Genomic DNA, 15059 nt, shown 5'->3' on the forward strand with positions numbered 1-15059 from the left:
TTTATTAGGGTTATTTTAGAGAAGTATTAGGTAAGTCATCTATTGTGAAATATAATTCTTGTTACTAGCTATGAAAATTATCAAAGGAAGATAATTTCATTTGTTCAAACACTACATTTAGCATTGGATACTCTGTAACATTTCATTCCTTTGCCTGTGTGCAAAATCAAGTATCTATTAGTAGTATGGATGGTGTATTTCATGACACACCTTGTCTTTAAGAAAACAGAGTAACTACAAACTCATTACATCTACAAAAATACCATAGAAAAAATAAGGTAGGAAATATTTGACCTAACCAAACAGAGAAAAAATCTGAACTACACACCTTTAAGAAGTAAAAGACTTACTCTCTGTTAGGAATTCTTGGTACTATCAGTACAGTAAGATTTTCAGAGGACCTTGAAAGAGTTTAAATATCTAAAGCTTATTAAACTTCAAAGCCAGCTATGGATTTAACTTCTTCTGAAATGTCAGCTGACAACCTCACTTGGTAAGGAAAAACAAATCCAGATGTAACAAACAGGTTTCTGTCTACAACGAAACAGTCAAAAAAATATTATTTTTTTACCGGTGGAGTGCTGAAAATGTAGAAGGATGAACCCTTCAGTGCCAGAAACTTGAACGTGTAGAGCTGAGATGAATCAGTTCCTTCAAGTTTCTCATTTACCCATCCCATATGTATGACCTGTAAAAGAAAATAATTGAAAATTAAAGCTCTATTTTTCAGTGTAGCATAAGATATAGCTGGACTGGTCAAGTCTTTCCACAAGGAAGAGTGGTAATATTAGAATTGGATGTATCATCCACTTCTTGTTTAACTTCCCCCCTCCGGCTAATCTTGAAGTATATGGTATCAGGCCAGTGTGTCAGAAGTCCTTGAACAGACTTAAACTTGCAGTACAGGTTGTGTGAGTCTTGTCTGAAATAATCACCATTTAAAAAAGCCACCTTTTTATGTCTCAGCAGAATCTCACTTGAGCCAGCAGAAAACCTGAGCCAGCAGTTTACAAAAAGCATGATCCTATGTTATCTACAGCACAGTCAAAACCTGGACATTCTGAAATTTCTTCTGATACATGTAACTCTAAAGAAAAACATCTGAACAAATCACTAGATTTATCTGAAATCAAATAACTTTCTATATGTTCATGTTTGCCACTGTTAACAAGTGTCTTTGTCATACTGGTTGTCTTTCAGAGTTTATATACATTTTTTTTATATATACTTTATCTTATTACAATTTATTTCCTTATAGATTTAGAAGTTAAATTCAGTTCTTACACAACTTTGCTCTAACAGTATTACAATATGTGTCTTTATATTTCAGATAAATTAATTTTAAGAAAAATAAAACTCAGAAGTAAAACTGCATGCGTCCTTTTTGAACTAAATTCAAATTTATAAAGGAATAATGCCATAGCATAGTAGAATACCATTAATGTAGTTACCCACCAAAAATAACAAAAAAACCCCCACATTTTAGACATCATTTTGCATACATTAAGAGGAATATACTGCTGTTGCAACAGGTACTTTAATCTAGAGTGATCCACCAATCTGAATATATAGCTATCACTGATAAGCTTGCTCATTTTCAATTAAGGCTACACTTACGGAAAATATTGAGTTACACAGGGACAGAAATGTCATAGCACTTGTGAATATACTGAAGCCACAGAGTTCACTGGATGTCATAGGAAACAGCATGGAGGCGGCATTCATTAAACTGAATGAAAACTTCAGTATTTGCTCTATTGATAGAATTGGGGAAAATGTGGTGATCTCAGTAATACTTTTCTACTGAAAGCCCAGTGTGCACACCTATTGTTACTAGCAACAGAGCACAATGGTGGAAATAATGGACAGGGAGTAGCTAATAGTACAGATGCATGATCATACTGACATAATAAAAATCTCACACATAGTTTTCTAATCTTTTTTATTTAATGTACCAATGATGTCTCTTACTACTCAATCTATTAAGAAATAAATAATAATATGTTGAGCTAGACAATCCTGCTCTGTGCTCTTCTACTGAGCTCCAACATTAACGTTTCAAGAAGATCTAAGAAACAGCACAACAAATACAGTAATCCTTCCAGTTCTCAGTTTGCTACTCTGTAAATCCAACAAGTTTCACCAAAACATTATTTCTATAGTAGTCTGCAAACGTGTAGAAACGGGACGTTCAGACACTTTATTACTTTAAGAAAATATACTACTACAACAAACTATATTACATATTGAGTTTATCAGTGTGGTATATAATATCAAATGATACATACAAAGAAAAATAATGTCCAAATCACAGGGCACAAACAATACCATATTCTCCTTTACGTTCATAAAGTCTTGTTTTCTGACTTGCATATGGACACCATTTATTAAAATTTAACAGTATTAAAATCCCTTCTTAAAAGGTAGTTTACTGATTAAATTGATAAACAGATAAGCAAAGGATATGGCTTTCTATTATGTTCTTTGTTCATCATAATTATCATCACCATTTATTCTTACAGCACCAAATGATTTCGGAATTATCCACAATGTCAAATGGCATAACTAAGTCATAGATAAGGTCTGCAACTTGGCAAGGTTCATCAAACTTCATCTATTAAAGCAAACATGACATGTTCTGAGAAATATAGCCATATATCTTGTTGCAAACCAATGATGTTCATTTAATATACTAAAAGAAGGAAAACATGAAGTTCTTAGTTGAAACTTGGGGCAGGATGGTACTAGAAGACAGGAATTCTGCTTATCAAGATTGTATTTTCATTTCAAAACACACATGTAATTTCCTGTGATTGACAGAAAAACTTGATTTATCTCGCTGACAGAAACCACAGGTTGGCCTGTAAGCACTGGTCCTAAGTACCCACAGTAGTGCAGAAGACAATCACACTTCCTTTGAATAAGTCTAAACTTAGAAAAAGGGCGCTGAATTTCTCTCGCTGAAGTAAAATGAGATTCTTTTTTCTCAGTGAAAACGTGCTTTATGTTAAAGTTTTCCATCTGTAAAATGGGAAGGATTTCCTTTACTTATTTCATGGGATTTGTGTGAAGGCCCTATCGTTGTTCTACTCTTACCTATGGCTGCAAGATGTGATAGGAGCGCCAAATGTTGTAGCCTCAATTTAACGTAGCACTTAATCTGGATAATTTTTTTATGTTTTTATTAAAAAAAGTATCCAGAGTATGTTTTTAGCTACAAACAGTAGACTGCATTTTCTAACTGGCTGAAGACATATTTTTTTGGACATGTGTTCTAAGTGTTTGACTGAAATGGAACTGCATTATTACTATTTTTATTGCAGTCACACCATACTGCGACCAGTCTACCTGTGGTAGATCTGAACGAAGAGACCTGGTTTGAAGTATACCATTCTGCATACAACAAGCAGATTTTTATAATTATTAATAGCTACAATAATGTTAAGCTGTTCTGTATGTTGAAATCTCTTTCAACCTCAGTAAAAACAAACAAACAAACAAAAATAACATTCACTGGACTAGATTTTGGGGGAATGGTCTTTCTACTGACTGAATCATTAAAACATTGTAATATCACTCTTTATTTATATGGACTATGATAAGGTCACTTGTTCAATCCAAAGCCTACACAAAACCAAACAGCAATACTTCAGTTACATTTTGAATACATTACACTGAATATTACTCTGCTTGATTGAAATGATGAACAAAAACTCCAATTCCAGGAAACAAGAACTTCAATCAGGAAAAAACAAATAACAGATCATCAAAGCAAATATAAAGACTTAGAATCCTTACAAATATAAAGAGACCCTTTTTGTTTCTAGATTTGATTATAATTTCCAAGAGATATCAGAAGCTGATTAAAAGATTTTCAATTTTCATTTTCTTTAAAACCATTTGTGGAACAAGGAAACAATTATATACCTCACAGCAGAACTAAGAAAAAAATAGTCTGCTAATTAATACCTCACAAAATAAACATAAAAACTTATCTGGAAAAAACTAGGTAGTATATAATAGTTCAATGTAATAATAATAATAAAAAAACCCTGAACAACAAAAACCCAGCAAGTAATAACTTCCAAAACTCTTTATATCCCAAGATTATGGTTTGTGTGTTAGTACCATGAAAAATTTACCTATGTATTAAAGGTGCCAGTACAGAAAATGTTGAAGCATGTCCTGAACTTTTTTAAAGACACCTACAAAATAAATGCCTACATCAACTTGTTCCTTTTTTTTTTTTTAATGATGATGTGAAAAAATTCCACAATTAGCACATTTGTAGATTAATTTAAAATTTGGAGAGTATTTCTGCAGAATATTGGCAGAAGTTTCAGCACACACGCATCTAGGAAGAGAAATTTAGTACAGCTAGAAGACACACAAGTTTTATTTGTCCATTTGTTGCTAGAATTTTTGTATATTTAGGAGGAAAGCAAGGACTGAGTTGATTTAAATATGGATTGATTCACTAGATATGAAAGACTAAATGAGATACTTTTTTGGGGAAGAAGCAATAGTCAGGCTAGGTAGCTGAAGAAGGATTGCTACTGGAAGAAATGGTGAGCTCAGTGGGTACGGAGCTGTATTACCGTCATTTGCATGGGCTGCAGATAACAGGGTGGCAAGCTAAAAACCAAGTATTGATGAATATGAAAGGGAAAGGTGGAAAGACAAAGCAAAAGGCATTTAGGAAGAGAAAGAAATAAAATTAGTAAAATCAAAAATAAACCAGAAGAAAATATGAAATTAAAAAATGAAAAGAACAAAAGGAAGAACACTATAGAAGTACATAAAGAGAGGAAAATCAATGAAAAAATATTTGAGAGGAAAGAACATAAAGAAAAGAGGATGCCAAATGTATACTTGCCTATAAAGACACAAAGTTCTTTAAAAAGTACAATAGAAGAATTTCCTTTATCACACTATTTTTAACTTGTGCATATATTGAAAAATAATAAAATTATGCATCTTATTAAAAAATCTAATGTATTCTTTACTTCTACACATCTTCTTTATTGACTAGTTTATTTTATGGTAATTTAGAACATAGAAATGGAGAAAGAATAATTATTAAATTCAACAAAGGCCGTACAGAAAAAAAGTTCCAAAACACTCAAGTGCTGGTATTCATAACAAGCTGTTTGTGGTTCTTAAGTAAGCTACTTAGATTCTCAGTACGTGGGTGGGTATATTAGTCCTGGGACAAAAACTCTTCTGTTATTTGGATTGAAACCTACCATTTGAAGTTCTAAGGGGTGCTTATAAAGCATAGTACTATAACCTATCCCATTCTCAGCATTGCTTTTGCCACTTTATTCCTATACTGCATAATCCATTTGAGACTGCTATTTGAAACTGTGTGGAAAATTACCCATACCTCTGGAAAATTACCCATACATCATCGATGTATTATTAAGTTTCTAACATGTTCTAATTTACTTTCCAAAAGCATTCATTATGAGGAAATAAAACAAGTCACTAACAAAATGTAATCCAATCATAGCAGATAAATGAAAGTTCTTATTTGCACTTAACTGTTTTCCTGTAGTAATAAAACATCTAGATGCTGCAATGACTGGAAACTTAACATGTGTTGCATTTAATAAAGTAATCAGTACATTATATATATAGTTCTTTTAATTTAATAGTTATAAAAAGTAAATGATGCAAATACACCAGAGGGAAATAAAGAAAGTAAATCAAATAGATATCTATGTATGACATGTCAGAACAGCTGGGTACACTTAATGTAATTAAAGTGGGATAAGAAACAATAACAGACACGACACCAGCTTAAACCACAAGTTAAAAAACAGCGCCATACCATGAAGCACAATGGAATAATACAAAATTAAGAAAGCAAAGCAAAGTACATCTTGAAGTAGCTTAAGTAATTCTTTTGCGGTCTTTTCCAAATCAAGTGGTAGACGGCATGTTTTGAAAAGTACCAATATTGGGCAGGGTGGGGGGGGAAAGGAAGTGGGCCTTTCATGTACATAATGATTAAAAAAAAAAAAAAAAGTGCTAGAAGTTTTATCATAAACTTATAGAAGCATAGAAACATTTGGGTTGGAAAAGACCTTTAAGAACATCAAGTCCAACCACTGAACCAGCACTGCCAAGACTATCACTAAACCATGTCCCTAAGCACCAAATCTATGTGTTTTTTAAACACCTCCAGGGATGGTGATTCCACCACCTCCCTGGGCAGCCTATTCCAATGCGTCACCACCCTTTCTGTGAAGAAATTTTTCCTCATATCCAATCTAAACCTCCCCTGGCGTAACTTGAGGCCATTTCCTCTTGTCTCTGGTTACCGGGAAGAAGAGACCGACCCCCACCTGCCTACAGCCTCCTGTCAGGTAGTTGTAGAGAACAGTAAGATCCACTCCCTCCCCACCACCACCCCCCAAGCCTCCTTTTCTCCAGGCTAAACAACCCCAGTTCCCTCAGCGGCTCCTTATAGGACTTGTGCTCTAGACCCTTCCCCAGCCCCGTCGCCCTTCTCTGGACACGCTCCAGCACCTCAAAGTCCTTCCTGCAGTGAGGGGCCCAAAGCTGAACACAGGATTCAAGGTGTGGCCTCACCAGTGCACAGTACAGGGGGACAATTGCTGCTGGCCAGCTGGACAACTGTTAGATGTAGAAGTGTAGAGGAATGAAGCTGGGTTAATTAACATTGATAATATACAGCTACAGCTGTGGGCTTGCTTCAGGGGTGGTGGGTTGGCTGATGTGGATAATGTGCAGCTAAGGCTGGTTCCTGCTAAGTAGTTAAATTGCTTTAAGGGGTACGGAAGAGGAACACTGGATGAAGAGAGACCTGGAAGAAGCAGAGGGAGGAGAGAGCGCATGCCCCAGATGTAGGAGAGGCAAGAAGCAGGGTGGACTTGCCTGAAGAGGATGAAGAAACAGCACAGATAGTAGATGAACTTTTGAAACCTTGTGGGGGATTGGTGGCCATGCCAGGGCAAGGCACGTGAACTAAATGAAGTTAACCTGGTATGGGATGGTAAAAAGCCTTATTGCAGCCAGCTAGTTTTGATAGTGCTGAGACAGTTGGACAATCATTTGTTAGTCAATGACTCCAAAATTCAGTGGTTCTCTCTGTACAGTGTAAGAAAAAAAATGATTTACTGTCTTTTCTAAATATTTTGGTCACATTTATGATTCTACAATTTAAAAGCATTTTGATGTAGTTGTGAAGGCTCTGCTGCAATTTAGTTTACAATAAATAGTGTAAACTTATTAGGCGGTGTGGCTGGACTAGGAGAACATCAATTCATTGCGAGGCCTAATGTGGATATTAATGAAGTTTGGAAAGACAAATTTATCAACTGGAGACTGAAAAGTGAATGCAGTGTATTTTAAGTGCATGAAATGCATACAGAGATTTGTATATATGTCTGAACTGTGTTTTCACGTATAGTGCAATATGACTGTTGCAGTAGTCTTTCAACTTCTGAACAAAGCAAGCATAACTTGTATATTTTAGTTCCCATTAACTCATCATGGATGTATTACAAACCAGTAGTCTACTCAGGACTATTCATTTTGAATCTTGCTGGTGCATCCAAGTATTATGTGATGAGAGATCTATGTAAATACCCTAATATTAAGGCATTACTTTCAAGGAAAGGTTTACATAAGTTACCATGGGTTTCATGCACATGTAAAAATCAGAACAAAATAAAGTCCAATGGAGAAGTGGTGCATAACTTATTTGGGAATGGGAAAAATATGGGAGGGAAAGGAATATAAGTTAAAACATATGAATGGGGTTTTTGGAGGTACCTGTTGATCATCCCTGTACCTGATTACCACAGACCAATGTAAAAATAAACCATAATAATAAATCATAACAATGAATCTCATGTTTTTCTTATTATCTCTATCTGACTGCTACAGACAGAGGTATCTGGGATGGTGTCCCCAGGTGCTAGCAAGGCAACAGATGGACCAAATCTTCCTAAAAGAATTTACCTTTCCCAGATACTTTTCAAGTAACAACTTCTGTAGCTGTTTTGCACAGCCTCTTACATATACTTAATTATTCTCGCCTATGTGCTGTACACTAATTGGCTTCCACTCTGTATTTCAGATCATTCTTCAATATGTCAATATCATTTTTATGTCTAATACTGTATTTTAAAGCTTTGTGTCTGCAAAACCAGTAGGCTTACTTTTGCTAATGCACTGTAAAGGAACTACTCAAGGGAACTGGATCCAGGACAGACCTCTTCAGGACTTCCACTCAATAAGTCAGCTTTGAAAGTGAACCATTTACACCTAGTATTGGATTATCCAAAAAAGTCTGCACAATCAAATCTGTATTATACTTGCTTAAAATATTGTAATGTCAAGAAATGTCATAGACCTTACTGGAATCAAGGTACACTGCAGCAACCACCTGTCACCCATCCACAAGAAGTTTTATACTATCACAGGAGAAAACCAGATTGGTTGTAACTATTTATTATTGACAAATTCTTCAGGGTGATCACTCTTCTGTTATCTTGCAGCTGCATACAAATATTTTGTTTATTTATTTCAAATTTCTTTCTAGAGATTGAAGTCAAATTGACTAGTCTCTCCAACTTCTCTTTCTTTTTCCATAACAGCTTTGATGTTTGTCCTTTCCTAATCTTTTGATATGTCACCTGGCAGACACAAATTCTCTGAAATATCTTGATAATAGCTCTGAAATTACTTAAGACCGATTCTTCAAATATCACCAGGCATTAAAAGCATACATACCACCAAAACATCCCTTTGTATTGCAATCTGAGATTTCATTGGGTTTTGATAGTATTACTTGCAATAACTATCTTTTGCAGTCAACCTATTTAGTGAAGGCTGACCTATAATAAGCTGAGTAGCAGACTACCATTTTCATTTGTCTTGCTGTTAATGCACTTAGAGGGCAATGTTTTGTTACCCATCTAGCCCTAGCTGGTATCACATGCTATACTTTAACAGTCCTTGTCTCTAGATTTCATTTTTTGTATGGTTTCCTCTGGAAGTCAATGAAGAGGTCACTGTAAAAAATCAAAACAAACAAGGGAAGAGACATCCCAGGAAGTAGTGCAAATCAGTTTTACAGCATCACAAGAAAAAATAAACATAGTCAATTAATATCTGATCAACTTTTTTGTATTGTTACTGAGAAGAAACATATTTTTTTAGTGGAGGACAGGAAATTATCATATTAGTCTTAAAAACATAACACACCCCCCACCCAGCAAACAATAAAAAAAACCCCTTGCAAGTAGTTTTTCTGTACACAGAGAGAATTTCCTGATTTGCAGTTTCATAAAAAATGTAGGGCAATCCAGCAATGTGTATCTTTTTGAAAACTGAGTCCCAAATCTGATAACACAATCAAGTGTTTTCAAGTCTCCAGAGCACTGTAATAAATTATATCAAGCAGAATAAAAAGTTACAATATTTGGAGAATGGTGGCTGTAAACATCCTCCACACTCAATAAAATAATGTAGAAACTGGCTCAATTCCCCTCTCTCTCCTTGTGGAGCACCAATATGTTCTAGAAGTATTCAGTGCATAGACTCCGTGTGCATGCTTCATCATCTACACAGGTTACATATAAACTTAGAGCCAGAGCTTCAATAGTGGTACTTATTTAATACCTTTCAAATTCATGTAATGCCTGCATATTTGTTAAAACCTTGTAGTCCTTGACAGGACTAACTAGCATGACACACCCTGGTATACTAGAACTCTCCAAGTTATTTCCAAGGACAGTCTGGGATTTAAGCATTAGTGGGAGTCATTTCCAATAGGCAGTTCAAATGCTGACACCCCACTTTGGTGGGAGAAGAGAATTTAAAAGTGTAGAAGTCAACAAACAATCCCTGCTAGCTTCATGACCAGATACTGTTTACTTTAACAGTATAAATATATTCAGAATAACTACAGCTACTACTACCTTTCTTACTATCTCCTTCCAACTTTGGACCATAGACACAGGGCAAAGCACACACTCTTTGTTTGACATCTACTTTTGGCAAGCAGTCCCATAAATATAGCTAGTTTAGACCTGAGAATCATTATCTTTGTCCTTTCACTTTCTAATTTTCTTTAGTTATATGCCCATGGAATTCGTCCTGTTCTGGAGATTTAGTTTCCAGTAAAATCAGTCAGGGTCAGTATAAAAGACAAGAAAGAAAGCCACATTTAGCAAAGTAATCTTTTATGCTCTTGACCCAGAACCCCAGTTTCTTAATGACCTATGAAAGACAGAATCTGAAGGAAACCTATCCTGATCCAACCTCATTGTTTTATGAAAGATTAATTTGGACTCTGAAGTCAATGAAGAAAACTCATGGCAGGCAACACAATAATGAAACTCTAAGGGCCTGTTTAATTCTTCAGCAATGTCCAGACTCAAAAGCAAAGATAAATTTGCAGCTATCAACAATTTTACTTCAAGGCAGCTCTTCATGTGACCTTCAATCTTTCAAGCTTATCCCTTCTCTAAATTTCAAATTGATTGCATTAACGAGAGCTATTCAGGTTTGTACAAACATCACGTAACTGACATTAATTGGATCCATTATCTAAGACAGATCAAGTTCTTTTCTGCTTTCAGTTATCATTGCCAAGTTTTATTTTATTTCTTTGTGAGATATATATTTAGATATATATATATATGAGATATTCACATTGTGGTTGCTTTTTAAAGCAAATTTTCACAAGACATTAAAAAGTTTGTATTTTTCACATTTGTTCCCTTAATATTTTTATGTTTGCTGGTTTTATTTACTTGATCAACTCAAATCAATGATAAACTTTATTTTTTCCCACTTTTTGGCAGAGAACAATCCAATGTTTGTTGCTGTCAGTCCCATCTTAAATTTTCAGCTCCTGAAATTAAAGTCCTAATTTCATCTTCCCTTCTTTTAATACTTGGAATTGATAACGTGGCATAGATTTGTACTGCCTAACGTTAGGCACCTACTTTAGTTGATAAGCTAAGAGGCTATTCTTCATAGGACCTTAGTACAGTCAGGACAGAAAAAGAGGCTCCTATAAAGGATGATCTAAAGCGTTGGTATCACGTTCCACATTTCAGCAGCTCTCTGGAACACAATTTTCTGCACTGACTATCTAGGCAGTTTATGAAGACTAGCCCACTTATTTAGGAAATCAAATTAAGTAGTTAGAAGTAAGTTTTATGACTGTCCCCAATATAATTTTTAAATTGAGGAAGAATAGCTCTTCCTTTTTTCAACTAAACCCATTATGTGTGACCAAACTGATAAGAATAAACTTTGAATAGTTACTATAGTACTTGCAGGAGAGAGTTCAGAGAATCATAGAATGGTTTGGGTTGGAAGGGATCTTAAAGATAATCTAGTTCCAAGCCCCCTGACATGGGCAGGGACACCTTCCACTAGACCAGGTTGCTCAAAGCCCCATCCAGCCTGGCCTTGAACACTTCCAGGAAGGGAACAGGCACTTCTCTGGGCAACCTGTTCCAGTGTCTCACCACCCTCACAGTAAAGAATTTCTTCCTAATACGCAGTCTAAGTCCACCCTCTTTCAGTTTAAAGCCATTCCCCCTCGTCCTATCACTACATGTCCTTGTAAAAAGTCCCTGTCCAGCTTTCTTGTAGGCCCCCGTTAGGTACCGGAAGGCTGCTATAAGGTCCCCCCAGAGCCTTCTCATCTCCAGGCTGAACAGCCCCAACTCTCTCAGCCTGTCTTCATGGGAGAGGTGCTCCAGCCCATTGATCATCTTTGTGGCCCTGCTCTGGACTTGTTCCAATTGGTCCATGTCCTTCTTATCTTGGGGGTTTCAAGCTGAATGCAGTACTCCAGGTGGGGTCGCACAAGAGTGGAGTAAAGGGGGAGAATCACCTTGCTTGACCTGCTGGTCACATTTCTTTTGATGCAGCCCAGGATAAGGTTGACTTTCTTGGCTGCAAGAAGACACATTGCCAGGCCTTGCTGAGCTTGTCATCAACTAGCAGCCCCAAGTCCTTCTCCTCAGGGCTGTTCTCAATCCATTGTCAGCCCAGCCTGTATTGATACTAAGAGTTGCCCCAACACACATGCAGGACCCTGCCTTTGGCCTTGTTGAACTTCATGGGGTTTGCATGAGCCCACTTCTCAAGCCTCTCAAGGTCCCTTTGGATGGCATCTCTTCCCCCAGGCATGTTGACTGTACCATACAGCTTGGTGTCATCAGGAAACTTGCTGAGGGTGCACTCAATCCCAGTGGCCAGGTAGCCAACAGAGACATTAAGCAGTGCCACTCCCAATACCAACCGCTGAGGAACTGCTACACACCACTGGTCTCCACGTGGTCATCAAGTCATTGACTGCAATTCTTTGAGTGTGACCATCCAGACAATTCCTTAACCACTGAGTGGCCCGCCCATCAAATCCATCTCTCCAGTTTAGAGACAAGAATGCTGTGCTGGACAGCATCAAATGCTTTGCACAAGTCCAGGTAGACAAGGTCTGTTGCTCTTCCTTTACCCACTAACTCTGTAAACCCATCACAGAAGGCCACCAAATTGGTCAGGCACGATTTGCCCTTAGTGAAGCCCTGTTGTCTGTCACCAATCACCTCCTTTTTTGCCATGTGCCTTAGCATAGTTTCCAGGAGGATCTGCTCCACGATCCTGCCAGGCACAGAGATGAGATTGATCAGCCTGTAGTTCTCCAGGTCTTCCTTTTTTTCCCTTGTTAAAAATGGGGGTTATGTTTCCCCTTTTCCACTCAATGGGAACTTCACCAGAGTGCTGGGACTTCTCAAACATGATGGACAGTGGCTTTAGCCACTTCATCCACCGGTTCCCTTATGACCTGTGGATGCATCTCCTCAGGTCCCATGGATTTGTGCACCTTCAGGTTCCTTAAATGGTCTCAGACCTAATCTTCTCCTACCGCAGGAAGTTCTTCATTCTCCCAGTTCCTGCCTTTGCCTTCTGCAACTTGGGTGGTGTGGCTGGAGCACTTGCCATTGAAGACTGAAACAAAAAAGTCATTGAGCACCTCAGCCTTCTCCATGTGCTGGATGACCAGGTCTCCTGTGTCCTTCCAGAGTGGGTCACATTGTCCCCAGTCTTCATTTTATCACCAACATACCTATAGAAGCTTTTCTTGTTGCCCTTGATGCCCCTGGGCAGATTTCATCCTATCAGGACTTTAGCTGTCATAACCTGACCCCTGGATGCTTGGAAAATTTCTCTGTATTCCTCCCAGGCGACCTGTCCTTGCTTCCTCTCCCTGCGGGCTTCCTTTATTTTGTGTTTGAGTTTGTCCAGGAGCAATTAGTTCATCCATGCAGGCCTCCAGGTGTTTTTGCCTGACTTCCTCTTTGTTGTGACGCATTGCTCCTGAGCTTGGAGGGGATGATCCTTGAATATTAACCAGCTTTCTTTGGCTCCTCTTGCCTCCAGGGCCTTATCTCATGGTATTCTACTGAGAAGATCCCTGAAAAGGCCAAAGTCTGCTCTCCTGAAGTCTGGGGTAGTAAGTCAGCTGTTCACTCTCCTCTCTGCCCTAAGGATCTTGAACTCTACCATTTCATGTCCACTGCAGCGAAAGCTTCCCTTGAGCTTCACAGGCCGCACCTTGCTGGTGAGAACAAGGTCCAGCATAGCACCTCTCCTTATTGGCTTCTGTATTACTTGGAGAAAGAAGTTATCAACAACATATTTGAGGAAGCTCCTGGATTGCTTATGCCTTGCTGTGTAGTCCCTCCGACAGATATCGGAGCGGTTGAAATCTCTATGAGAGCCAGGGCTTGTGAATATGAGGTTCTCCTACCTGTCCATTGAGGGTCCTATCCATTTCATCTTCCTATTCAGGTGTCCTGTAGCAGACCCCCAGTACAATGTCACCTGTCCCTGCCTTCCCTTTAATCGTGACCCATAAGCTCTCATCCATCCCCAGGTGTAGCTCCATGCACTCCAGCTGGTCACTAACATAAAGGGCAACACCCCCTCCTCATCTCCCCTGGCTGTGCTTCCTAAAGAGCCTGTATTCTTCCATTCCAGTTAATTCAATAAAAAGATATCCAGATTCAATGCCTTCTTCCCTGGCATTCATAATCACTTGTTTTCAATATCAGTTTAATTAATAATTAAAAGTCACAGCAAAAAAGGGTAATTAAACGCTCCCTTCTTATATAGAATAGGTAATTATTTAGGCTTTGAGGATAACTTCGTTTTCTGCTATACACAGAATTAGTCTGTAGTTGGTTTTGAGGCTTTTTCTTTTTCAAAATGCTGATCCAAATATAAAAAATGTTTCCTGTGTAAGAAATTATCAATGGTTAAATATTTTTAGTAACTTCTAGAAAAGACCATAGATGCCCAAGCACATTTTACAACTAAGATGATGAAATGGTGACATATGGATGAATATACAAGCTGTCAAACTAATAAATATTTATTTGACCCTGATATGAAGGTTTTTTTGACTTCTGTAATAAAATTCCACAATGAATTTCTGCAGTAAAATACTATAAAAGACAGTTTGCCTAATTTTCACTTTTATAATCTACAAATCCAACATTTTTGGAAACAGCACGGATCGGGCTCTTTGTTCCTGAGTAATGATTCAATGCCAGATCGATGCAATGAAAGCACACAGAAGTGAAACTTAGTTTTATAATACAATTTCAAAGTACTTCCCAGAATTACAGAATAAGCCTGGAAAATGCTACTATTCTATTTTACAAAGTAAATGAAAAAAACTGTTTTCAATGCTAGAAGAAGAGTACTTCCCAATGCAGTAAATTCATCTGGGTCTTCAGGACATTTGGCTAGTTGGAGCAGAAGAAATATCTCATCAGGCTCCTGAGCCCCAGAAGTCCAAAACAGTTATGGCAAATGTAGTCTGCCCAGCATGACACATGTAAAACAGATTGGATTTGTAATAGACTCCCTGCCTATCTGTGCACTATATGTGATGTAAATACAGAGTTAACTTGTCAGAATCACTGCTGCAATATTACGCACAAACATACAGTATGCTTTCCAAGACCTGGCTGTGCGGTCCATTGCCCCACTCT

General features: G+C 37.5%; 1 protein-coding gene across 1 annotated transcript in view; it reads right to left on the reverse strand.

Annotated features, from left to right (window-relative positions):
- SNTG2 (syntrophin gamma 2) overlaps positions 1-15059 on the reverse strand; it is a 268310-nt gene that overhangs the window by 45582 nt on the left and 207669 nt on the right. Inside the window, exon 12 of the mRNA XM_055810660.1 lies at positions 572-688. Within this exon, the coding sequence (XP_055666635.1) occupies positions 572-688 (117 nt within the window). The remainder of the gene's footprint in view (positions 1-571; positions 689-15059) is intronic.

This window comes from Falco peregrinus, chromosome 7 (genome assembly GCF_023634155.1).
Source record: "Falco peregrinus isolate bFalPer1 chromosome 7, bFalPer1.pri, whole genome shotgun sequence".
NCBI lineage: Eukaryota > Metazoa > Chordata > Aves > Falconiformes > Falconidae > Falco > Falco peregrinus.